Genomic DNA, 25,191 nt, shown 5'->3' with positions numbered 1-25,191 from the left:
AGGTTCCACTGATACTTCAGAGGGTAGGAGAATGCCTCATTACCAGCCATTGGGGATGAAAGTCTTGTCTCCCTATCTGGCATTCTCTGATACCATGCAGGCAGTGGTTGGCGTGCCTCATTACACCCTCACAAGGATAGAAATTTAGGCTCCCCACTTGGCTTTTGCTGGAGTGGGTGGGGCTAGGACCACAGTGTTTTCTGCAATGTTCAGCTGTAATGGGATAGTTAATGTCTAAAGGTTTTCTGTCTTGCATTGCTGCCCTTTTCCTGGTACTTTGTCTAGGGAGAACATACTTTTCGTGGGGCGTTTGTTTGTCTGTGCCTGTTGGCATCTCTAGCACCGACTGTCAGATGTACGAACAACTGAAAACCCAGGGAACTCACCAGTATATCATTCCTTGGCCCCAAGGTCCCTAGCCAGTCTTCCTTCTCTCTACCTTTCAGAGTCTTTTATTTGTTTTATGAGTAATATCTTTTTGAGTCTTCTTATGGTTATTTTATGAACAATGTCTAGGGTTTTAGTTGTACTTAGTAGAAGGAATAGAGATAAGTACATCTACTCCGTCTCATAGAAGTGGAAGTTCCCTGGTTCATTGTTATGACCATACAGAAACATAGGTAATAGGGGGAAATCCCTATACATTTTTAAATAAAAGGGACAAACGAAATCTCACAGCTGACATCTGAGTCACAGAGAGTCACAAAGGCATGTTGCATAACCAGCAAGAAGCCCAGGAGAAAGCAGCCTCATTTCTTTTACAAAGGAAGCTAAGGTGATTCAAACTACTGAGCTATACTTTCTAGGAGTTTGCTCCTCAGAGTAAAGTCCATGGACCAGTAGCATCAGCAATCCCCTGGGAGCTTGTAAGAAGTGGCGAAACTCAGGCCCCATCCCAGAACAACTGAATCAGAATCTTCATTTTAACAATATCCCCAAGTGACTTGTATGCACTGTGAAATTTGAGAAACACTGCTTGCCCATTTGTCAATATCATCTTTCCTTTCATGTTTAGTATTGACAGAATTACTACTTCTGCCAATCTTATAATAGCTTATAAACAAGACTTAGGATCTAAAGCTTCATTCATTGACTGATAGAATTTAGAACTGAAATGAATGATCTTTAAAGTTAATCCATTTCAATTTTATTATTTCGTAAACTGAGGCCTTGAAAGATTAAATATCTTACGCAAGTTCATGCAGCTATGTAAAAGCAAAGCTGAGAATTGAACCTGGTGCACTTTCTTCATAGCACAATGGTCCTAGGGTTTTTCCTTCATCAAATTTTTCTTCTTCCAAGCTTCACATCTCCTTGTAGCTGGAATTGAGGTTAATGCAAAGAAATCTTCGATCCAGGCTTAGATATCGTGTCTCTTCTGGATTTCTGTAGTTAGTTTCCTAAGTGGTCTCTAACTCTCCTCCAGTTCTACCTGTTCATCCCTATTAAATATGTCGCCCTAAAACACCAACTTTGTTACATCACTCCTTTTTCCCCATGTCTCCTTTTCCCCCCCAAATCTCTGATAGCTCTGCATTCTCTAAATTCTTACCCTCACTCTCAAGGTTATCTATAACTTCATCCAGCCTCCCCAAAAAAGATAGAGTGTTTCCCCCACAGAACTGTAGGCAATATTCTCCTTATTATCAATCTTCACCTCTTCTCCCTTCTTCCTCTTAGAACAAAGCAGGATCTTCCCTCAAGACAACATGTCCCTCACTAATTGTTTTTGTGGAGGGCTCATCTTCTCCCACTCCCTTTTTCTTGGCAGAAGAAGAAACTAAATTACCTGAATCCCTGCTTCGTGTTATCACTTTGTGCTTTTTACACACCATCTTCCTGCTGCTTTTCTTCACTTAAAATCTGTCTTCTGTCTCTTTATTATCAGTGTTGTCATGAACTAGCGCTTTCTGAGCCCAATTTTTTCTTCCTTGGTAACTTCAGTTTATTATCCTAAGTGACTTTGGCATCCATGTTATCAATTCATCCACCTCATGATGGGGGGGGGATGTTTTTGCTCTTTAGCCACTGTCTATACCCCATATAAGCTCCATTTCCAAGATTGTCAACTCAAAGTTTTTCTAGTTACTATAATCTCTTACTTCCCCACACCTATTCTTTGCTCTCACTTGGACTTCAAATAACTCAGCTCTTCCCATTCTCTTTTAGACCAATGTAACCACATCCCTTTTTTCCTTTTCTTTTTCTTTCTTTCTTTCTTTCTTTCTTTCTTTCTTTCTTTCTTTCTTTCTTTCTTTCTTTCTTTCTCTTTCTTTTTTCTTTTTTCGGTCATGCCTGCTGTTTCATTTTTTTCCCTAGCCTAGTGACCTACCACCATCAGTCTTTCTCTTGATATTAATCAGCAGAATCACTAGAGCAAAGCACAGAGCACTGGGTGTTGGGTAAGACTGATGAATCACAGACCTGTACCCATGAGGCAAATAACACATTGTATGTTAATTATGAAAAAAATAAAAATAAATTCTAAAAACAAAGCACAGAACTGTCCAATATGGATTCATGTTAAACTTTAAATGGGTTCTTGTCACTGCTCTGAAATCCTTTCATTCCTGTCAAGTTTTTTGCAAACTCAAGTAAAATGGCTGCTTCAGGCCTTTTCTGCTCTCATAAAGAGCCTTTTGTACTTTGATAAAAACTTAGAACTACTTCATGATGACCCTAGTAAATGATCTCACCATATCTTTTTAAATGAGAAGATTAAGGACATTAAGTATGAGTTCCCCCATTGGTCCATGTTTCAACCATAACATTCTGCCATTGTACTTCTTTAGTCCTCTTAACCTTTTTCTTAAAGGAAGAGATATTCCTGCAGTCTTATACTGTGAGTTTAATCTTCCTGTACCTCCTGAAGCACTGTACCAGTTCTCCATTATTTTCAATCTGTATCTTTCTACAGATCTTCCCTTTCTGCTCTAAAAATGTCATAGTTCTCCAACAAATGGAATATATACCATGTTCCTGGATGGGGAGGCTTAATAGGACTCAGTTTTCCTAAATTCAATCAAAATAAAAATCTCAATAGTATTTCTTTTTTTCTTAAAGATTTTATTTATTTATTTGACAGAGAGAGAGAGCGCACAAGCAGGGGGAACAGCAGGCAGAGGGAGAGGGAGAAGCAGGCTCCCCGCTGAGCAGGGAGCCCGATGTGGGGCTCCATCCCAGGACCCTGGGATCATGACCTGAGCTGAAGGCAGACACTTAAGTGACTGAACCACCCAGATGTTCCTCAATAGGATTTCTTAATAGGATTTTTTGAATGAAATGTGATGGTGCTAAAATTCCCCCAAAGAAAATAAGCCAAGGGAAGACTTGACTGATCAAATATAAAAACTATAATGTATTATTAATTTTGAAAGTATGATATTAGTTTAAACAAAAACACAATAATAGAAGAGGATAGAGCCCAGAAAAAGACCACATTTCTATGAGAATGTAGTATGCAATGAAGGAAGTATATCAAATCACTGAGAGAAAGATGGTCTATTTAAAAAATGACATAAGGACAATTTAGGGGCGCCTGGGTGGCTCAGTCATTAAGCGTCTGCCTTCGGCTCAGGTCATGATCCCAGGGTCCTGGGATCGAGCCCCGCATCCAGCTCCCTGCTCAGCGGAGAGCCTGCTTCTCCCCCTGCCTGCCGCCCCCCTGCTTGTGCTCTCTCTCTCTCTGACAAATGAATAAATAAAATCTTTAAAAAAAAAATGACATAAGGACAATTCAAAAAGTAAAGTTAAAGCCTTACCTTTAAACTGAGAGCCAGTATAACACAGTGGTTGAACACAGACTTTGGAGCCAGGCTGCCCATTTAAAATCTGGCTACACCATTTATTAGCCGTATGACCTTGGTCTTATCACCGAACTCTCTGTGCCTCTGTCTCCTCATCTGTAAAATAAAGATAATAGGGCGCCTGGGTGGCTCAGTCGGTTAAGCGGCTGCCTTCGGCTCAGGTCATGATCCTGGAGTCCCCGGATCGAGTCCCGCATGGGGCTCCCTGCTCAGCGGAGAGTCTGCTTCTCCTTCTGACCCTCCCCCTCTCATGTGCTTGCTCTCTCTCATTCTCTCTGTCTCAAATAAATAAATAAAATCTTTAAAAAAAAAACACACACAGAAAAAAATAAATAAATAAAATAAAATAAAGATAATAATAGTACCTACTTTATAGTGTTATTAGTAATATTAAATAATTAATATATGTTAAGTACTTAGCTGTCTAGCACATAGTAGTATATAAGTGGTAAGTATTCATACTGTTTTTTTACCTCATACCACGCACAAAAATAAAGACCAAAAGAATGAATATCCAGATGGATTAAAGAACTAAACATGAGGGGTGGCTCTCTTAGTTAGGACGCTGACTCTTGATTTCGGCTCAGGTCATGATCTCAGGGTCCTGGGATTGAGCCCTAGGTTGGGCTCTGCACTCAGTGGGGAGTCTGCTTGAGGGTTTGCTCTCTGCCCCTCCCCCAGCTCGTGCTCTCTCTCTCTCTCTCTCTCCCTCCCTCTCAAATCAATAAATAAATCTTAAAAAACAAAAAACAACTATGGGGCACCTAGGTGGCTCAGTCACTTGGGCATCTGACTCATGATTTCAGCTCAGGTCATAGTCTCAGGGTCATGGGATCGAGCCCCACGTCTGCTTGGGATGCTCTCTCTCCCTCCCCCCCAGCCCCTCCCCCCACTCGCACACGCACTGTCTCTCTCTCTCTAAAATGAATAAATAAATCTTTAAAAACTAAAATTAAAAATTAAAAAAGAACTAAACATAAAATCAAAGATATAAAGGTATTAAGAGAAAATATAGGAAAATAGGTTTTTTAATTATGGGATGGAGAGGACCCACCCAGAAGTGGTACAGGAAAAAAAAATAGATTCAGTTACAGAAATTTTTTAAAGATTTTATTTATTTATTTGACAGAGAGAGAGCAAGCACAAGCAGGGGGAGGGACAGAGGGAGAGGGAGAAGCAGGCTTCCCGCCGAGCAGGGAGCCTGATGCAGGACTCGATCCCAGGACCCTGGGATCATGATCTGAGCTGAAGGCAGTTACTTAACCGACTGAGCCACCCAGGCACCCCTCAGTTATATAAATTAGTGAATGACCCAAGATACCACAGAAAGCTTTAAAATAAGCCACGGACTTAGATAAAATATTTGTAGCATTTTTATTTTTATTTATTTTTTCATTTGAGTTGACACACAATGTTACATTAGTTTCAGGTTTACAACTTAGCGACTTGACAAAGTTTATACATTATGCCGTGTTTGGCACAAGTGTAGCTGCCATCTGTCCCATTACACCCATTACATGGCTAGTACAACATCACTGACTGTACCCCTTATGCTGTGCCTTTATTCCTGTGACCTATCCATTCCGTAACTGGGAGCCTGGATCTCTTTCTCCCCTTCATCCATTTTGCTCAACCCCCACCTCTCTCCGCTTCGGCAGCCATCAGTTAGTTCTCTGTGTTTATAAGTTTGATTCTGCTTTTTGTTTGTGTATTCATTTGTTGTTTGGGTTTTTTTTTAAGGTTCCACTTATGAGTGAAATCCTATGGTATTTGTCTTTCTCAGTCTGACTTCTTTCACTTAGCGTAACACCTTCCAGGTCCATCCATTCCTGTTGTCTCAAGTGGCATGAGCTCATCCTTTTTTATGGCTGTGTAATATTCGTGTGTGTGTGTGTGTGTGTGTGTGTGTACACCACACTTTCCTTATCCATTTGTCTGTCAACGGACACATAGGTTATTTCCGTATCTTGGCTATAATGTTGCAATAAACATAGGGGTGCATATATCTTTTTGAATTAGTGTTTTTGTTTTCTTTGTGTAAATACCCAATTGTGGAATTACTAGATCATATGGTATTTCTATTTTTAATTTTTTGAGGGACCTCCATACTGTTTTCCACAGTGGCTGCACCAGTTTGCATTCCCACCAACAATGCATGAGGGTTCCTTTTTCTCCACGTCCTCACCAACACTTGTTATTTCTTGTCATTTTGATTTTAGCCCATCTAACTGGTGTAAGCCGATATCTTATTGTGGTTTTGATGTGCATTTCCCTGATGATGAGTGATGTTGAGCCTCTTTTCATGTGTCTGTTCACCATCTGTAGGTCTTCTTTGGAAAATGTCTGCTCAGGTCCTCTGTCCATTATTTTAATCAGATTGTTTTTGGGGGGTTGAGTGGTGTACACTTTTTATATATTTTGGTTAGTACCTTGTCAGATATATATCATTTGCAAATATCTTCTCCTGTTCATCACGTTGTCTTTTTATTTTGTTTCTGGTTTCCTTTGCTGTGCAAAAGTTTTTTATTTAAATGGCAGTCCCAATAGTTTATTTTTGCTTTTGTTTCCCTGGCCTTAGGAAACATCTAGAAAAATGTTGCTATGACTGATGTCAGAGAAAGTACGGCTTGTGTTCTCTTCTAGGATTTTTATGGTTTCAGGTCTCACATTTAGGTCTTTCATTCATTTTGAGTTTGTTTTTGTGTATGGTCTTAGAAAGTGGTCCAGTTTCATTCTTTTACATGTGGCTGTCCAGTTTTCCTGGCACCATTTATTGAAAATACTATCTTTTCCTCCGTTGTATATTATTACCTCCTTTGTCATAGATTAATTGACCATATAATCATGGGTTTGTTTCTGGGGTCTCTGTTCTGCTCCATTCATCTATGTATCCATTTTTAAATTAAAAATCAATAAGAAAAGATTACCAACACCAGAAAAAAATGAGCAAAAGCAATAGCTTTTTTTTTGTAGCCAGGTAAGCTACAAAAGAAGACCTGCAGTTGGCTAAGAAACACATACAAAAGGTGTTCAACCACAGAATTAATCAAATCAAGGAAATCTATATAAACAACAATATATTTCTTTGTTAACATCAGGTGAAAATGGAGACATTTTCCCTAAATTGGAGGTTGTGCTTGGGAAAATAACCAGTCAAAGGCTTGTGAGTGCCCCTGGCTTCTACTCTTATCCGTGCCACAAGCATACTGTGTGGCCCTAGGCAGATGGCACTGAATATCTTGGCCTCAGTTTCCTTATTAATAAAAGGAGGTTTCTAGAGACTTCCACCTCTATAATGGCAATATGAGAATCTGAATGGGCATGTTCCCCAGCAAAACAACCACACTGGTGAAAATTATAGAAAAAACAACTAGGGGCACCTGAGTGGCTCAGTTGGTTAAGCATCCAACTCTTGATTTCAGCCCAGGTTATGGTTTCAGGTTCGTGAGCTTGAACCCTGCATCAGGCTTCTCATTCAGCGGGGAGTCTGCTTGAGGATTCTCTCCCTCTGCCCCTCCCCCCCACTGGCTCGCGTGCTCTCTCGCTCTCTCTCTCTTAAACAAAAATAAATAAATATAGGGGCGCCTGGGTGGCTCAGTCGTTAAGCGTCTGCCTTCGGCTCAGGTCATGATCCCAGGGTCCTGGGATCGAGCCCCGCATCGGGCTTCCTGCTCGGCGGGAAGCCTGCTTCTCCCTCTCCCACTCCCCCTGCTCCTGTGCACTTACGCTCTCTCTCTCTCTCTCCCTCTCAAATAAATAAAATCTTTAAAAACAAATAAATCTTTTAAAAGAAGGAAAAGAAAGAAAAAGCAATAAAGTCTTTAGAAATTGTTTTAAGAGCATACAGAAAATGGAAAAGGGCCTCTTCAAGAAAATCTACTAAATCTTGGTAGGATCCTTGGGAGTCTGTGCTGCTTGAGCCACGACCCACTCGGCGCCCTCCCCCACCCCCAGCTCAGCATGAGGGAAGCTCCACTCCAGGAAACTGTGGCCATGGAAACAATGCTCCTCAGCCTCCCAGTCGAAGGATACGCTGGCCCACAAAGAGCAGCAGGCTGTCAGCACTTCTCTCCCACCTTCAGCTCCAAGCTACAAAGGCTAAATTTTTGGCAAGTATGGCCAAAAGAGTGAGGCCTCCCTTCCTTCTCCCAGCCCCCACTTAGAGGGCGAAGGACCTTCCTCAGGCAAGTCAGACCACCGGGACCCTTGCCCCAGCTAACTCGGAGGGCAGAGGTTCCCCACCCAAAGAGGCAAGCCGAGAACACTAGAGACTACCGCCCTACCCAGTACCCTACTCTAAAAGCAGGTGTATCACTCAGAAGAAAGGGGTCCACTGCCCCCCGCCAAAGCTCTGGAGCAGGGACTTAGAGATTTTCTCCCGGGGTAAGGGCAATCTATAAGAACAGAGGCTGTGTCCTGAGAAGCAACATAAGAGGCTTCTCATGTGAGGGGAACAGACTTTGCCATAAAAAGAAATGAGTTACTGACACATACTACAACACGGATGGATCTTGAAAACATTATGCTAAGTGAAAGATGCCTCTTATAAGGACCACATACTGGGTGACTCCATTTATCTGAAATGTCCAGAACAGGCCAATCTAGAAGAGAGAGAAATGAGATTAGTAATTGCCGAAAGATGTGGGAAGAGTATTGGGGGAAATGGGGAGTGACTAACGGGCACACGGTTCCCTTTAAAGGGAATAAAAATGTTCTAAAATTAATTGTGGCAATGGTTGCAGAACTCTGTGAATATACTAAAAACCATTGAATTGTACACTGTAAATAGGTAAATTGTATGGCACTTGAATTATATCTCAGTAAAACTGATATACACAATAATCACTTCAGGAGCCCCGAGGAGAACCTAAAGAGACAGTCATTGTGTTCCAGAACACCTAGTTTTGTTAGAAATTTGTATGACTGCTGTATTTATTAAGATGGTGAGGACAGAAAAAGACTGGCTTCTGTTATGAGCCCCAGAAAGTCCTAAGAGCCAACACCTGTATTTGCTGTCATTGACTTGTATGTCACCTAGGCCAGTCTAGGTCGCTTTGGGGTGAGTAGCTGCGCTGATGCATTACTTTATTGAGGATTAGTGATTCTCCTAAGCCACGCTGGACGTGAAATAAAACTCCTGTGGTGTTGCCTAACTCATTGAATGGCTCCATCGTGTTTCTAGTTGCCGATAAGCCAGACACGTAGGCATCACCCCCCATTTCTAGTGTGTCACCAAGTCCTGTCAGTTCTGCCTCCTAAATATCTCAGATTCATTCACTTCTTCCCATCCTCCACCATCACCAGCCTAGTTCAAGTTATCGTCTTCGCCTCAGCTACTGTAGGAAACGTTTAGCTGGTCTCCTTGCATCTCTTGCTTTCTTCCATACCTTTTTCCATCAAGTGACCAGAATGATGTTTTAAATTTTCAAATATGTGACCTTGCTTATCTTCGTCTGTAGTTTCCCAGTGCTCTTAAAGACCAGAATTCTGAATGGGGCCTACATGGCCCTTGCCTCCTTGTCTGTCCTCATCTTGAGCCACTCTTTCCCTCACTCCCTGCCCCGTTAGCCACACTGTACTGAGCGGCGCCGCAAATTCCTGACTGCTAACAAATCTGAGAGCCTCTTTCTTTACCCCGGCCCTCATTATTAACCTCTGCCTCCTCACTGAAATTTGTTCCTGTGTCCTTTATTTTCACACCGCTCCTCTGCATTATCTTTTCACTCCTCCACCCAACTGTGAACATTTCCATGATTCTCTGCTCTTTCCTTCTCTATATTCTGTAACTCTGTCCTTCAAGTGAATTGATACACTTCAAGTGTTATCTCAGTTCCAGTCCATACGTGCAACAGCTTACCTATCTCCCAAAGCTACCTCAAGCCCAACATGATTAAAGGAGAACTTATCATTATCTTGGTCCCTTATCCCCAGAATCATCTTCCAGTTCCTCCTTTCAATGGTATCAGCATTCCCTCAGCCACTCAAACTATGCACTTTCGAGCCATTTTCAGTTCATGTATCTTTCATTTCCCCTATCAAAGCCGTCACCAGGTTTTATTGATTCGTCCTTTAGAATCTTCCTTACCTCTTTCCATTGCCACTATGTTAGTTCTCCCCGTTGTGCACGTCTTAGTCACTTCATCCTTAGACTCTTAACAGTTCCATTTAAACAGGCCTCGCTGTTTTCTCACACTCACGTCCATCCTAAACACCACTGGCCTTTCACTCTCAAGAAAACTCTAATTTCATCACTATCCGTTCCTTTCTCAGAAACTTTCAGTGATTTCTCATTGCCGGCAGAATACATTCCAAAATCTATGGCTTGTGATGCAAAACCCTTTACGCTCCAGGCCAGTGTTTCACAAACGACATTCCACAAGATGTTAGTAGATGCTCTGCATACCCTGTATTAAGCACAGTCACATGATTTCTTTTCTGTAAAACTTCCTGGGACGCTGAATGAACGAATGTGCATGATACTGCTCCAAGAGGGTATGTGTAGAACGCAGCGTGTCCAAGACATACGGGGCTGAAGAGCCCTGTTTTTATTGACCATCTATTTTTCATGACACTGCTGTTCTGAGGAAAGGATTTAGGACCTACTTAGGTAGCCCTACCCTACATTTCTCGTCCTAGTTCCCACTAAGTTCCCTACATAAATTGTCTGCTTAGGCCAAACACGTATTAGTCCCCCTGAGACGTGCACAACCTCAGGCACAGCCCAGGTCTTTATTTGTCCTGTTCTGCCCACACGGAATCCCTTCTCTTTCTCTGTATGTCTAGATTATCGTTTTTATTGAGATATAAGTCATATATTATACAACTCACAATGGTAAAGTATCCGGTTCTGTGGGTTTTCGTATGTGTTGTGCAAGCGCCATCAGTGTCCGAATCTGTAGCATCGCTGTCACTCTGAAGAGACCCTGTAACCAGCAGGCGTCCTTCGCCATTCCTCCCCGCCCCAGTCCCTGACGGCCACCAGTCTGCTTTCCACGCATTTGCCTCTTGTGGAGATTTCCTGTCATCTCCGGATGTCTAGGTCCGACTCCTCTACCCTCAGGCCGTGTTTGTTCAGTCATCTGGTCGTCCGTTCAGTTACGATCGCGACCCTGTCAGACCCTGTGCCGGGCTGTGACTTTACAAAGGCAGATGCCACGCTGCCTGCAGGGAGCTCCCGGCCGAGTGGGGGAGACGGCCAACACCGTGTTACGAAGTGCTGTTGCGGTGCTGCGAACTGCGGGCCGTAGGAGCCGAGTGGCGCGGGCACCAGGGACTGCCTCACAGAGCGGGGAGCCTTGGGGCATTGAGGCATTCGTTCGTGCATTCATCCATCAAGCATCCGTTGTGCGCCCCTTCCGTGCCGGGCATGGTGCGCAACTAATGAGCAAGGCTAATGCCCTGCACCTCCGCGAACGCAACCGTCTGGCGGAGGACATAAATACATGCACAGGGCCAAAGCGAGGTGCTCGGAGTTGTGTCAGGGACGTAAAGCTTGCTGTGGAAGCAGAGAGAAAGGAGTACGGGACTCTGCTTGTGAGTTTGAAGAGAGAGTAGACATTTACCGAGTGGACAGGGCCGGGAGGTGGCGTTCCAAGGAGAGACGAGACCTCCTCTGACTGCGCCAGTCTGATGCTCGTTTGTTTGGTTTTTAACCGAATTAGAGCACCGACTGCCTGTGTGACTCTGCCTACTCCTTAATCACATGCCTTGTGTAGTCCTCTCTGTACACGGATGCCCTGGCTCCCCAGAGGCACTGTGTGGCCTTTGGGATAAGAGCCTTGTTTGGTCCCTCCTAGCGCCCTCATTCTCAGAGGGTTTTATGCACGGTGATTTCTGTAGACCCAAATGAGTGAAGGCATTTCAGCTGAGACGTGGAAACTCCCAAGAAACCGCGGCCCGAGTCTTCTATCACATTTCCCCCTTCAGGGGCCTGTTGCGTAGATGAAGGGCTTTAACCTGGATCGAGCACGTGAATGCTCCCTTCGTGGTCCATCTCCTATACAAGAACCTGGAAAGTAGCTCCTCAGACCAATCCCTTTCTTTATTGCAAAATCTTGTGATCAGCCACGTTGAAGACTACTCTTAGGTGAAGGGACCGTCTTAGAAATGGGCCCTTTTGTTCATAGCTAGGTACGTGTCGTCAACACAGAAGAGTAGTATTTTCCTTTTAATTACAATGGGTTGACTTTAAATAAAACGGCTTACCCTCCAAAACCAGGTTTTGCCTTAAAGCAAAAACTGAGATTTCCCGGAGAAGGAATTCTGCCTCAAGATTGTAACAGCAAAATCCTGCCCGAGTCTCCAGCCCGCTGGCTTGCCCTACAGATTTCAGACTCAAGATTGCAACATCATCTCTTACCTGAATATGCAGCCTGCTGGCCTCCCCTACAGATTTCCAACTTGCCAGCCCCCACAATTGTGTGAGCCAGTTCCTTAAAATAAATATATATGCAAAACCTAAAGATGAGTATCATTTCTATTCTAAATACCCACTGATTCAGGTCGAGGAAATTAGCAGATTCGATAAAACTGCTTCTTGACAAGCTTCTCTGAGAATTAGAGATAATAGACTGAGGGCACACCAAGGGGAGCCACCAACAAGACAGAGGGTTTTCTCCTGTGTCAGGGAGACCAAGGCTGAGTCCAAGCGGGCCTCGGTGCTTTTTCCAGTTTACATGTCACTTCCTGAGGTCTTGCTGTGGAGCATTCTACAGCTGACAAACCTTCAAGATGCTCTCCTCCTACTCTCGAGGGGCTTGGCATTGTTCATGGAGGCTATGGCTCTTTCCTTGGTGTTAGCAGAGCACCCATGTTTAATAATGTTTAATAATAACGGGCGCAGCACTGATACTGTTCTTTGATTTCAGGAAGGCTACCCAGAAGCAGAGATTCTCTGGCTGATGATCAAGTCCTGGAACACTGGCATATTTATGTATGGCAGGAGAAAGTATGTCTCTGCAGAAAAATGGTGTGGCCTAGCCTTGCGTTTTCTTGACCACCTTGGCTCCCTCAAGAGAAGCTATGAAACTCAGGTGAGGAGGGAAGAGGACTAGGGGGGCCGAGAGATTCTATCTGGGCACCCGGTAAAGACTCAGCCCTACCTTCTTGGCTGGGAAAGGATCCTGATCATTGTTCCTCGCAGTGCTTCCGCAGAACTACGAGACTTAGGGGACTCTAAACAGTAACGTCTTAGAGTGAAAACCAGGAAGATGGTGAACGCGGGGCAGGGGGCACCTGGGGAGAGCAAGTGGAATCTAAGAAGAATGCCCAGATAGAGCTCTGGAAAGATGCATCACCGTCGATGCCAGTGCAAGTGGGGAAGGACTGACCGCTGGGCCAACGATGACGGTTTCCGGAGGTGTTTTCTCGAGGGAGTAGTCTGGGTTGCAGACTTCTGGGCCACTAGCTAACCAGGAGAGGCTTGAGGGGGGGTGGGGGGAAGTCTTGCTACCAAATAAGAGCAAAGGCTATTTTATGGTTTAAGCACCTTCTCCCTTATAATCGCTGCTGTCCCGAGTCAACGGACCTCGTGCGATGGGGTCCCTCTTCCCTAAGAGTCTGGGAAGCGGTGCCACATTTCCTTGTGTCTCAGGAAATCTATCTGCTGTTCTCTTTCCCAGGTGAATATTCTGTATAGTGAGCTTGTGGAAGCGCTGGATCGAAAGAAGGGCTCACTTTTTAATGAAGAGTGAGAAGTGCCGGGACAAGATGTATGATATGAGCAGGCAGGCTGCCAGCAACCTGAAGATGTTTGGTCCTGAGATGCTGAGCATTTACGTTCTTGCCAGACTTTCTCCTGTTTTGTTACTGTTTTCTCAGGACCTATTTTTGATGTTGTCAAATGACAGTTTCTAAAATAAAAGCATTTTGACTTTTACTGTGGTGACCAGCTCATTTCTGGGGGACAAATAAATTTTCCAGGGTGCTCAGGATATTATATATTGAAATAGCCCACATGAGAGCCGGATGACTCATGCCCCATGTGAACAGAAGGAAATGTTCATCCGAGTCCAACACAGGGTGCATTTCATTCCTGAAGTGCTCAAATTCCCACTACCTGAAGATAACAGAGAACCGTGGGCTCTCCATCAGAAGGACCTTAGTCGTTATTGGGCCCAGAATTGAGCAGACTCATAAACTCGCTTGATGAGGATGGGTTGTCCCGCCTCTTTCAGAGCATATCCTACGACGGGGAACTCCCGAGATAGCTCAATCCCCCTTTTTTGCTCTCTAATTGGTAAATAGCCCTTCCTCATACTGAACAAAAATTTGTCTCCCTATAGAGGTCTGCTCTCTCTGTCCCAGATGCACTTTGGAGAACTGAAGACCGGAAGTCAGGCTCCCCGCTATCCTCCTGGCTTTTTCTTCTGGTTGAACATTCCCAGAGCCCTCAGTGGTTCCTCATCCGATACAGGCCCCTCACCTTCCAGGAGCCAAATCCCACGTTCCAGTGAGGTCTGACCCACACAGAGTTCAGCGGCCTCATTCTGGCTAGACTTGCATTAGTGTACGGTAAGATCACGTTGGCTTTTTTCTCCCAGTTGATTTGGATTAACAGTGTTTAACTTTGGATTTCGAAATAGTTTCATAACTTACAGCAAAAGTGCAGATAAGCACAAAGAACCATACACCCTTCACCGAGCTTCCCTGTGTGTCGACATTTTACCACATTGTTCTGTCATTCTCTTTGTTTCTTTCTAAACCATTTGAGATTAATTTGCAGACCTCTTGCTCTGTGACCCCTTCATACCTCAGTGTGTATTTCCTAAAAACAAGGATAGTCTCTTCTAGGACCCCAGCTGAAGCATCAAAATTAGGAAATTAACAATGATGACATTCCACTGTCTAATCCATAGACCCCATTCCAATTTCACTGATTGTCCTAATAAAGCCCTTCCCAAGTTCAGAATCATAAGTTGCATTTAGTTGTCATGTCTCTTTCATCTCCTACAAACAGAAACAGTTTCTCATCCTTTCATTCATGACCTTGACATTTTTGAAGAGTACAGGCTAATTACTTTGTAGCATGAACCTCAGCTCCGGTCTGTTCGATGTTTCCTAATGATTAGATTCAGTGTGAGCATTTTTGGAAGGTCTGCAACAAAATTGATATGTTCTTCTTGGTGCATTGTACCAACAGGCATGCAATGTCAATTTGTCCCATTACTGGCTAAGGTTAAGATGGCATCTCCCAGATACTTGGTAATTAATAAGTAATTGTGAAGTGTATCGCAAAAGATAATTGGATTTTCTGTTCCTCATTAAACTCCCACTTCCTAGTTTCAGTATCCATTGACGAGTCTTGCCTGAATCCATTTTTACCGTGATGGTTGCTAAATGTTGATTTTTTTTTAAATCTCCATCATTCCGACTTCATTTTATTAGTTGGTGTTTGTTAGGTGGAACATTTTCTTCTCCCCCCACTAATTTGTTCATGTTTTTTAAATGTTTTAACACAGACTGATGGATTTCTGTTTTCTTCAGTGAGTTATAATCCACCATATCATTATTTTTCTAGAAGCTCTTTATTTTCTGTCAACTTCATTTCTGTTTGGTGTGCCTTTGTGGACGAGCAACTTCAGACCACTCGGCGGAATGGGTTCCTACCCACTCAGTGGGAGCTGCGGACCAGTCCTCAGTAGGGAACTGCTGACAAGGCACCGAGGGCGCCTGCGCGTCTTCAGACCAGTCTGTGACTTCAGGCTGAGTAGCGGTGAACTCGGGAGCTGGAGCCTTCCGTTCACCATGGAAGTCCTCCTTGCTCACAGCCTATTCAGCGGCGGCCTGCCCTTCCTTTTCAGTCTCTTCAGGATCTCTGTAGAGGTAGAGATCACACATGCGCGGAACCTCTGTATCATCATGTTGCTGCCCAAAGCGGGCACCTCTGCCCTTATGACACCTCCCCCCGTTTTCTGAACACTTCCTTACTTTGTGACCCAGTCAGGTGTTCCAGGCTCGTGTTGTACTTTCCCTGCCCCGGCACCGGAATCAGGAATTTCTCCCAAGGATCCCTGGTTCCTTTTCACTGAGAATGATAGCCAGTGCCCACGTTCTGGGGCACTCGTTACTGGGGCACCATTGTTTCTAGGTCCTCTCAGTGGACAGAGCTAGGAAATAGTATCCAGAGATCTTTTCTTTTTCTTTTTTTTTTTTTAAATAATCTGTACACCCAGCGTGGGGCTCAAACTCACGACCTCGAGATCAAGAGTCGCACATTCTACCGACCGAGCCAGCCAGGCGCCCCCAAGAGCTAGGAAATCAGTGTGTGTCTGTGTACATACACATACACGTATACGTGCATATCTGTAGATACATAGATGTAGATACAGTTGACCCTGGATAGAGGGTGCCAATCCCTACGCAGTCGAAACCTCACATATAATTTTCTGACTTCTCAACTTCACTACGAATAGCCTACCGTTGACTGGAAGGCTTACCGACAACAGAAACAGTGGGTTGACACGGATCTGGTATGTCTATTATATGCTGTATTCGTACAATAAAGTGAGCTAGAGAAAAGAAAAAGTTACTAAGAAAATCATAGGAAGGGAAAATACATTTACAGTATTGTATCGATAAAAAGCCTATCTACGTACATACGTAAAAGGCAGTTCGTACTGGGCGCCAGCCAGGGTGGCGCATTTGGGTAAGCAGCCGACTCTTGGCTTCGGCTCAGGTCGTGATCTCGAGGTCGTGGGATTGAGCCCTGCTTCAGGTTCTCTCTCCCTCTGCCCCCTCCCACTCATGCTTCCTCGCTCACTCGCTCTAAAATAAATAAGTTAATTTAAAAAAAAACCCTGAGTTCATACTGATACCTCCATTTATCAATCCAACACCAGAGACTTTGTTCTAGCCTCCTTCCCCTTCCGTATTTGCAACTCTCTTCTCCCAACACTGAGACACCTGGCTCCTGTGAGCCTCAAGTATCCACCTATTGGCTCAATCTCCCTGTTCGAGAGCGTTCTCCCAGCTATGCGGCTGTCTCCTCAGTCCTAACCCCAGCAGCCTGACCATGAGGGCTGCCCCTTTGACAAGCCCTGGAAAACACACCGACCGAGTCATCGACTGAGCCCATCCACCTGGCTAGCAAGCACGTTGAGTCCCTAGCCGAGTCTCGGCCAAGGGGAAGGGCAGGGACCACAGTTTGCATGTAAGCAGGTATTTTATACTGTTGGCTCACTTGACTTACCGTTTACTCTCCACCCCGCCCCCACCCCCACCCCCCCCCCCCCCCCCCCCGCCCCTTCACCTTAGCGTATTCCTCCTGAGCCTTGAGAAGTCAGCTCAAGTGTCAGTTCCTCTAGTTCCTCTGAGAAACCTTCCCTGACCGGGCCAGGTTCCTTTGTCATATGCTCTCCTAGCACTTGATTTTATTCATCACAGTTTGTCAATATATATTTGTTTATGGACTAAATTTGATTACTAGCTGTCTCTTCCAATAGTCTTTAAGCTCCAGAAGGGTGGACAGTGCCCTGGTTTTCCTCACCACTGTATACCCCCAGCGTCTAGCACAGTGCCTGGCACTTTCAGTAGATACTTGTTGAAAGAATAGATGAAAACTTCTTTTTTTCATACCTTCCTGCCATTAATTAGTGTCTCAGTGTTTCATCTGAGTGCATTCATCTCTATTAAATTGCTCTTGCCAATTGTTCTTTTTGAGTAGAGTCTGTCTGTATTACGTCGTTATCCCTCTCAGACCTACTTTATCTGCATATTTGGTCAGCATGCCATCTAATATCTTTTTTTTAAGATTTTATTTATTTATTTGTCAGCAGAAGCAGGGGGAGGGACAGAGGCAGAGGGAGAAGCAGGCTCCCCGCTGAGCAGGGAGCCCGACGCGGGGCTCGATCCCAGGACCCTGGGATCACGACCTGAGCCGAAGGCACACGCTTAACCCACTGAGCCACCCAGGCGCCCCTGTCTTGAGCTATTCTTAAGTCAAGGACTTTCTAAACCCTTTGTGATCACTAGCTTCCATCTAGGTGTCATGCAAGCCATCCCTTCCCATAATGTATTCTAGAAACCTGCCTGTGATTAAGCTGAAACCTACTTGTCTAAAGCTTGTGAGGCCTACCATCTGCCCTTTAAAAAGGAACATATGTCCTTCTCTAGGCTTCCAGCATCTTTCTTATTCCCCCTGGCTCCCCAAAGGTTACAAACAGCAAGCGCAGTGATCTCATCTACAGGTTATCCCTCTCAACATCCTGAAATACAGTTTGTCTGGGGCCAAGAGGCTCAAAACCATTTAAAGCACCTTGCTGCTTTCTTAGAACTTCAGTAGTTAACTCCCATAGTTCCCTTTTAGCAAGGTCTGCTTGACCCTTTCCAGGCTAATGGGCAGAGTTTGTATGGCGGGGAGACCAAAGCGAAGTGGAAATTCAAGAGGTTGTCTTTACCTTTGTTGTCTGTTGTCCATTTCGTACCCTGAGGCACTGTTGGAATTCTTTTTGCATGTGCTTATAATTTTAAAAACTAATTTTAGTTAAAACAAAACATACTATCTGCCCCAACTTGCAGGCCTCAGGGCCTCCTTCCTTTGCTTTCTGATGCAAACAAAGTGGAAACAGCCTCTTTTTCTTACTCCTAGAATTAGCTCATCTGGGGCCAGGCCTCCCTGATGGGATTTTGGCAATTCCGCGTTACCGTTTCATATTCGGCCCTGCTCTTCCGCCTTTGTCATGTCTCATCATCAAAGGATTCTCTGTGCATTTACATCATTTCCTTTTGATACCTTTCCTTTTATTTCTTCATTAAAATACCTCACAGTTACATGGTCAGAATTTAGTTCCTAAGGGCCTCTCACCCTTTGGGGAAGGGAGGCCAAACAGAAAGTGCCAGAAAACGAACAAGTCATGCATAGCTACTAGGTGCTAAGCCCTTCGCCTGGGCTATCTCATCTGATTGTCCTAGCAAGCCCAGGAAGTAGGCAGTGCCACTCGATTATTATGCCTTCCTCCTGTCCTTTCTTCTCATTTTCTCCCTCCCTCCTTTGTCCTTTCTGTGGAAAACAGAAGCCCAGAGAGTTGTTGTTGTTGTTGTTGTTGTTTTTAAGATTTTATTGATTTATTTGACAGAGAGAGACACAGCGAGAGAGGGAACACAAGCAGGGGGAGTGGGAGAGGGAGAAGCAGGCTTCCCACGGAGCAGGGAGCCCGATGCGGGGCTCGATCCCAGGACCCCGGGATCATGACTAAGCCGAAGGCGGACGCTCAACGCACTGAGCCACCCAGGCGCCCCGCCCAGAGAGTTTAAGTAACTTAAGCAAGGTCACACAGCTGGAAGAAGGCAGAAGCGTGATTTAAAGCTAGATCTCCTGGACCACTGCTTTTGCTTTGCCCTCATGCTGCCTTTCTGTTCTCCGGGCCCTCTGTAGTCTGCCTTCTTACGTTCTAGGGCAAATGCCTTCCTGTGTCCAGCCTTAGGCTCTCACAAACTCTGAGCTAAAAGGCTTGCTCTTCAAATTTCCGCTTGGCCAATCGGCCCTTCCATCACTGGTTCGAATGAGGACCTGAAGAACAAACAATCCCTCTTGGTGGGTTCTCTACTGTCTGAGGGGTAATCTTGTCAGCAAGACAAGTAAACAACTTCTAAATGCTCGGCCGTTAGGCAAATGCAACTCATGACAACTCTGGACAGAGTCCCTCATTGCTGCTAGGACTTGCCCTGGCCATTTTTGTGATCTGCACCAAGAGTAGGTCGTCCACTTCCCCCATCCTGGAGGCCAGAGTGTGATGTACTTACACCGTGTCCCGAACACCTGTTCTGTCCTTTAAACGTCAGCGAATCTCCGTAGCAGCCTCTGTCCTCATGTTTGTGAATTTCTATGCAGGTAGGACTTACCTGACTCCCATTCTCAAGGCCATCCTTCTTTATTTTTAAGATTTATTTATTTGAGAGAGAGAGCAGGGGGAGGGGCAGAGGGAGAGGGAGAGAGAGAATCCCAAGCCCACTCCCTGCGGAGCTCGGAGCCCGACGCGGGGCTCGATCCCATGGCCCTGAGATCACGACTTGAGCCGAACCCAAGAGTTGGACGCTCGCCTGACTGAGCCACCCAGGCACCCCGATTTCTGACTCTTTTCACAGATGCATTCTTCTGCGACTGAATGGGCACCTCTTACAGTAGTGTTCTTGCCGTCATATCTGATAGCATCCATAGTCATTGATTTTATAATATTATCAGGGCATTTTTCTGCTTTTCCCCTCCATTCTCAATTTCAAGTTCTCTTTATCAGATCAGCAAGGCTCTGGGTAAACACATTTTTTTTTTAGTTATCGTAGAGAACTCTGTTCGTAGCCAAGAGCCCAGCAGTCTAGTATTTTTAACTATGGTCCGGACAAATCCTATTCTAAAATTCCATCTCTATAGGCAGCCATTTCATCTTCCACATTCCGTATTCTTTTCTTTTCCAAAGTACCAGTTTTCTTTTTTTTTTTTTAAAGATTTTATTTATTTGACAGAGAGATAGACAGCGAGAGAGGGAACACAAGCAGGGGGAGTGGGAGAGGGAGAAGCAGGCTTCCCGCCGAGCAGGAAGCCCGATGCGGGGCTCGATCCCGGGACCCTGGGATCGTGACCTGAGCCGAAGGCAGACGCTTAACCGACTGAGCCACCCAGGCACCCCACCAGTTTTCTTTTGTAAGACGAAAAGAAAACACCACGTGGTCTCCCAAGTCCTTGAATTTTCTGCACACAACCTCATAGTCCTTGGAGACGGTTTCCATGTCTCCTTTGGTGGGTGGGGCTCCTCACCCTACAGGGGGACACCTGTTAGATTAAGAGGTGGAGGAAGGTGAGGGGCACCCGGCTGGCTCAGTCGGTAGAGGGTGCAATGCTTGATTGATCTCGGGGTGGTGAGTTCGAGCCCCGTGTTGGGTGTAGAGATTACTTAAATATTTTATATGAATATAAAATAAAATATTGTATTTATTTTTTAAAAGATTTTATTTGTTTATTTGTCAGAGAGAGAGAGAGAGAGCACAAGCAGGGGGAGTGGGAGGAGAGAAGCAGGCTTCCCCGCCGAGCAGGGAGCCCAATGCGGGGCTCGATCCTGGGACCCCGGGATCATGACCTGAGCCGAAGGCAGATGCTCAACCAACTGAGCCACCCAGGCGCCCCTTGACTGTGGATTTTAATCCCTTCTACTTTCCCTATTGTTTGTCATCTCTTCTCCAGAATTATCCAAATCACTTCCAACGGGTTGAACCCTAGTAGCCCGTTGTCTCCTCCTTTGACATTGCTCTACTTAACAGAAGGGAGGTTTTCCCTGTTGACCATTTTAGGATCTTTGAACCTTTACCTCCTGGTCTTTCTTTCTCTTTCTTTCTTTCTTTCTTTCTTTCTTTCTTTCTTTCTTTCTTTCTTTCTTTCTTTCTTTCTTTCTTTTTCTTTCTTTCCTTCTTTTTCTTTCTTTCTCTTTCCTTCCTTCCTTCTTTCTTTCTTTCTTTCTTTCTTTCTTTCCCTCCTTCCTTCTTTCCTTTTCTTCCTTCCTTCCTTCTTTTCTTTCTTTTCTTTTTTTTTCATTTTCACCCTCAGTCTGCCTAGGAATACCTCAACCTCTGTGGTAAGTCAGGAGAGGTTGTTCGCAAACCTTTTCACTTCTTCAAGAAAAGTCGACAGTTGAAAAACTTGCATTTAGTGTAACGAACACAAAGCCACTGAATTGCTTCCAACCGCAAGACAGAGCTGGTAGGTACTTGCCTGGGACGGTCTCCATACCTCCCCGCTTGGAGTTCTCGCACTCTCACGTGCGGTCACCCCCAAACCTCCCTCACACTCCTCTCAGCTGTCACCCGGAAATCCCGCCAGATACTGCTGTCTGCCACTGTGGGGGACCTGAACCCTCCTCATGAGGGCATCGAGTGGCCCGTTTGGCGTGTCCACACTCCTCTTTTCCTAGCACCATTTCTTTGTAAGTAATCAGAATCTGTACCCTGTTCTGTGACATTTCCCTTTTTTTTTTTTTTTAAGCTGTCCTGGAAACCTACCCCTCTTCCCAGCTGGGAAAGGGACATTTCCCCTGTCCTAGTCCACGCATCTCTCCTGGATCCTTTGCTCTCTCACAGCAGGTACCCGGCCTCTATCTGTGTGTAATGGTTAATTGTGCAGAAACCTAACACGCTCATGTGCCATGCTCTTCGGCAGCTGAATTTAACCTCTGGCATCTGCCTCACTGTCCCTTTGGGATTTTTTTTTGAACTGAAAATTCGCAAAAGGCGCGCACTTTCTTTTTGTGGATTCATAGTGCACGTCCTTCAGAATTCTCTTTTATCATCACTGATAGGAGAGGCCTTAGAACTCATCTGTGCAACTTCCTCATGTTTTTAAGTGAGGTCCAGAAAGAGGAAGTTCCCTCTGCAATCATTTATTGAGCATCTGGCACATGTTAGCTGCTGTGAGGGACACAAAGATGCCAGATGCAACCCCCGGCTTCCAGAAGCCTTTTGTCTAGCTGGAGAAGACATAATGGGGCAGCTAGCTACCGTGCAAGGAAGAACAGGGTGAGTTCCATCGAACCTGCTAGAGTGGCGCAAAAGACAGCAAGGGGAAAGCTCGTCTGGAGTGACCAGTGACGTCCTCATGGAAAATGGCAACTGAGCTGCAGCCCGAAGGGTTTCATGGACGTGGGGACTGGACACACTCCAGACAAAAGCCCAGCTCACGGGTAAAAAGGCAAATAGTCTAGGCTGGTTGGTAGAGAAACAAACATTGGGACATAATCCTGGATGAGCAAATTGGGGCCAGTGGAGGGTGGTAAATCCTTCCTTCTATCAGTCTGATCCTACTGGCCTTACAAGTCTCAACCTGAACATCACCTCCTCCAGGAAGCCTTTCCGGGGCACCTTCTCTTAAGCAGGTCCTCTCATTACAGTATCCTCCATTGCTGCATCCCACGTACGTCCTTCGTAGCATTTGGCGTAATGTGTAATTACATACTTAAGTCACTGCCTTGTTTGTCACCCTCCCCCAACTAGACTATAAGGTCCTTGAGAGCAGGGACCGTTCTTTGACTCGCCATTGTATTGTTCGCATCAGGCACGACAACCTGTTGCTAGGCGCTCAGCAAGCTGCAGCTTGTGCTATCACGAGGGTGCGGGCAGTGATGATGAAACCCAAGGACCAAACTGAACAGATAGCGTCAAGAATCAACACGTGGGGGCGCCTGGGTGGCTCAGTCCGTTAAGTGTCTGCCTTCAGCTCAGGTCATGATCCCGGGGTCCTGGGATCGAGCCCCGCATCGGGCTCCCTGCTCAGCGGGGAGCCTGCTTCTCCCTCTCCCTCTGCCTGCCTCTCTGCCTACTTGTTCTCTCTCTCTCTATCTCTCTGTCAAATAAATCAATAAAATCTTTTTTTTTTTTTAAAGGCAGACAAAAAGAGATAAGGGCCATAAACCATTCCAAGTGTGGCCGAGTGCGAGGGGGCAAGTGTAGCACCTCGGGGCACAACTACTGCGGCCCCACAGCCCGTGTGTGACTCGGCTCTGCCCCTTAGGAGTAAGCTGTGTGGCCTGTCTGGGCCTCCGTTTCCTCTTCTGGGAAAGGAGAGGACACGAGCACCCCTGTCACAGGGCGGTTTGGGGCACTAGGTGAAGGAAAATGGGTAAAGCCCTTAGCACAGTGCCTGTCACGCAGGAAGTACAAAATGAAGGTCAGCTGTTGTGACGCCGAAAGGTCTGGTACAGGGTCTCCTGGCACTAAGGAAGGGACAGTCCAGGCGACCTAAGAGGCGGGAGCGAGAGAGGGGGCACATAAGGGAGGAGCAGGCTTCCGGCCGAGCGGGGAGCCCGACGTGGGGCTCCATCCCAGGAGCCCGGGATCACGACCCGAGCCGAAGGCAGACGCTCACCCGATGGAGCCACCCGGGCGCCCCGGGAGGGGGGAAGCTCTTGAAGCGAGTCTTAAAAATACGAAGAGGAGTCTTGCGGGTAAGCAAGATGGCGAGGCAGCGATGGGCAGGAAAAGAGGCGTGAGCAAAACCACGGGGCTGTGGTGATCCAGGCTGGGGCGGCCGGACGCGGCAAGAGGCGAGGCAGCGGAGACGGCCCAAGGCCTGGTGGCACAAGGGCCACGCTACGGGGCTTGAACTTTTCCCCGCGGGTAGCAGGGCCCCATGGGAGGCCGGTTCTGCGGGCTACGTGGAGGACGGCTGTGGGCTCGGCAAGGCCGGCGAGGACAACACGGTCCGGCAGGCGCCCTGCAGGCGGGTGTGAACCCTTGTTCTCGAGCCCCCCACCCCCGGTCCTTGGAGGTACCGGGACGCTCGCGCTTGGCGTGCGGGCGGCGGGGCGGAGGCAGGCCCCGCAGGCGGTCCGTTTGCTCTGTCGCGCAAGCCGCCAGTGCGGATCACACGGCCACCGCGGGCTCGGCTCTGCGGAGGAAGACGCGGCCGGGGCCTCGCTGCGGGGGACCCCCGGGCGCTGGGGAGCCGGTGCGGCGCTTCCGTGCAAGTGGGGGGGGGGCTTTTCCACGTGTGGGGTTTGCCCTTCGGGAAGTTCCGTGTGCGGTGACAGAAGGTCCTAGAGGTGCCAGGGCACTGACTGGGCGGATACAAGGACGGATGGAACCGAGGCCACGGACTGCTGGGCGGGGACAGGCGTGAAGGGCCGAGCCTGGAAATGCGGACACCCTGCGGACAGTGAAGGGACCCTGCCGGGGCCCAGACGGCTTGGCGCGCTTCTCCCCAGCTCCGACCCTCACGGTTTGCGTTTCTGCAAGGCTTCCTGACACCCGGGGCTTCCAGGGCTTGGCGCCAGGCAAGCGCCGTCCCTGTGGGAAGGGCCCCGTGGCCTTTCAGCTCGAGCCCGGCGCCCCTTCAGGCCCGGCCTTTACTTGCTTGCGCCTTGGTCCCCCCGGCCTGCCGCTCGGCCGCCCCCTCTGCTCTGCATCCTGGTCCGTCAGCCTCGTCCCGGAGCGCGACGTTTGCACAAAGCTTTTGCCTTCATTAGGTAATTTCTAGCCGCACTTTCGCCTCACCGGGAGGTCGGTGGTCTGTAGCCGGACACAACTTTCTTGTCATCGTATCACCCGAGGAAGGTTTGCACGCAAGGCCGCTCGGAGCTGAAGGAAGCGCGACGGGACTCGCCGGGCTGTCTGCGGCAGCGGAAGCGGGGAGACGGCCCGGCCCCGACCCGGGGGAGATGGGGCTCTGGCCAGCTGGTCACAGCAGAGCTTGCGGGGGGGGGGGGGTCTACCGTGGGTGTTTGAGTTGCTCAGTGGCTTCCCCTGGGGGCCGGATTTTCTCCAGCTGAGCCTCCCCTGCGAGGAAGGGCAGCTGCCAAGACAGCCGGCGCCTCACCGCGGTGGGGGGACAGGGCCGCCTCCTTGCTCCCTTTGCCCTTGGGAGCCGGATGCCCTTAAGCCCTCCAGGAGCATTCTGGGCACTCCCTTC

The 25,191-nt window shown here is 46.9% G+C and overlaps 1 protein-coding gene across 1 annotated transcript in view; it reads left to right on the top strand.

Moving 5' to 3' along the window:
• The window catches only part of TEX11 (testis expressed 11), a 313,311-nt gene extending 299,669 nt beyond the window's left edge, over positions 1–13,642 (top strand). Inside the window, exons 29-30 of the mRNA XM_035028703.1 lie at positions 12,674–12,838; positions 13,427–13,642. Coding sequence (XP_034884594.1) covers positions 12,674–12,838; positions 13,427–13,498 — 237 coding nt within the window. The 3' untranslated portion in view covers positions 13,499–13,642. The remainder of the gene's footprint in view (positions 1–12,673; positions 12,839–13,426) is intronic.
• Positions 13,643–25,191: the final 11,549 nt, after the last annotated feature.

The sequence above is a fragment of the Mirounga leonina genome, unplaced genomic scaffold (genome assembly GCF_011800145.1).
Source record: "Mirounga leonina isolate KUSES-001 unplaced genomic scaffold, KU_Mleo_1.0 Mir_204, whole genome shotgun sequence".
NCBI lineage: Eukaryota > Metazoa > Chordata > Mammalia > Carnivora > Phocidae > Mirounga > Mirounga leonina.
This window is presented reverse-complemented; position numbering and strand designations above follow the sequence as displayed.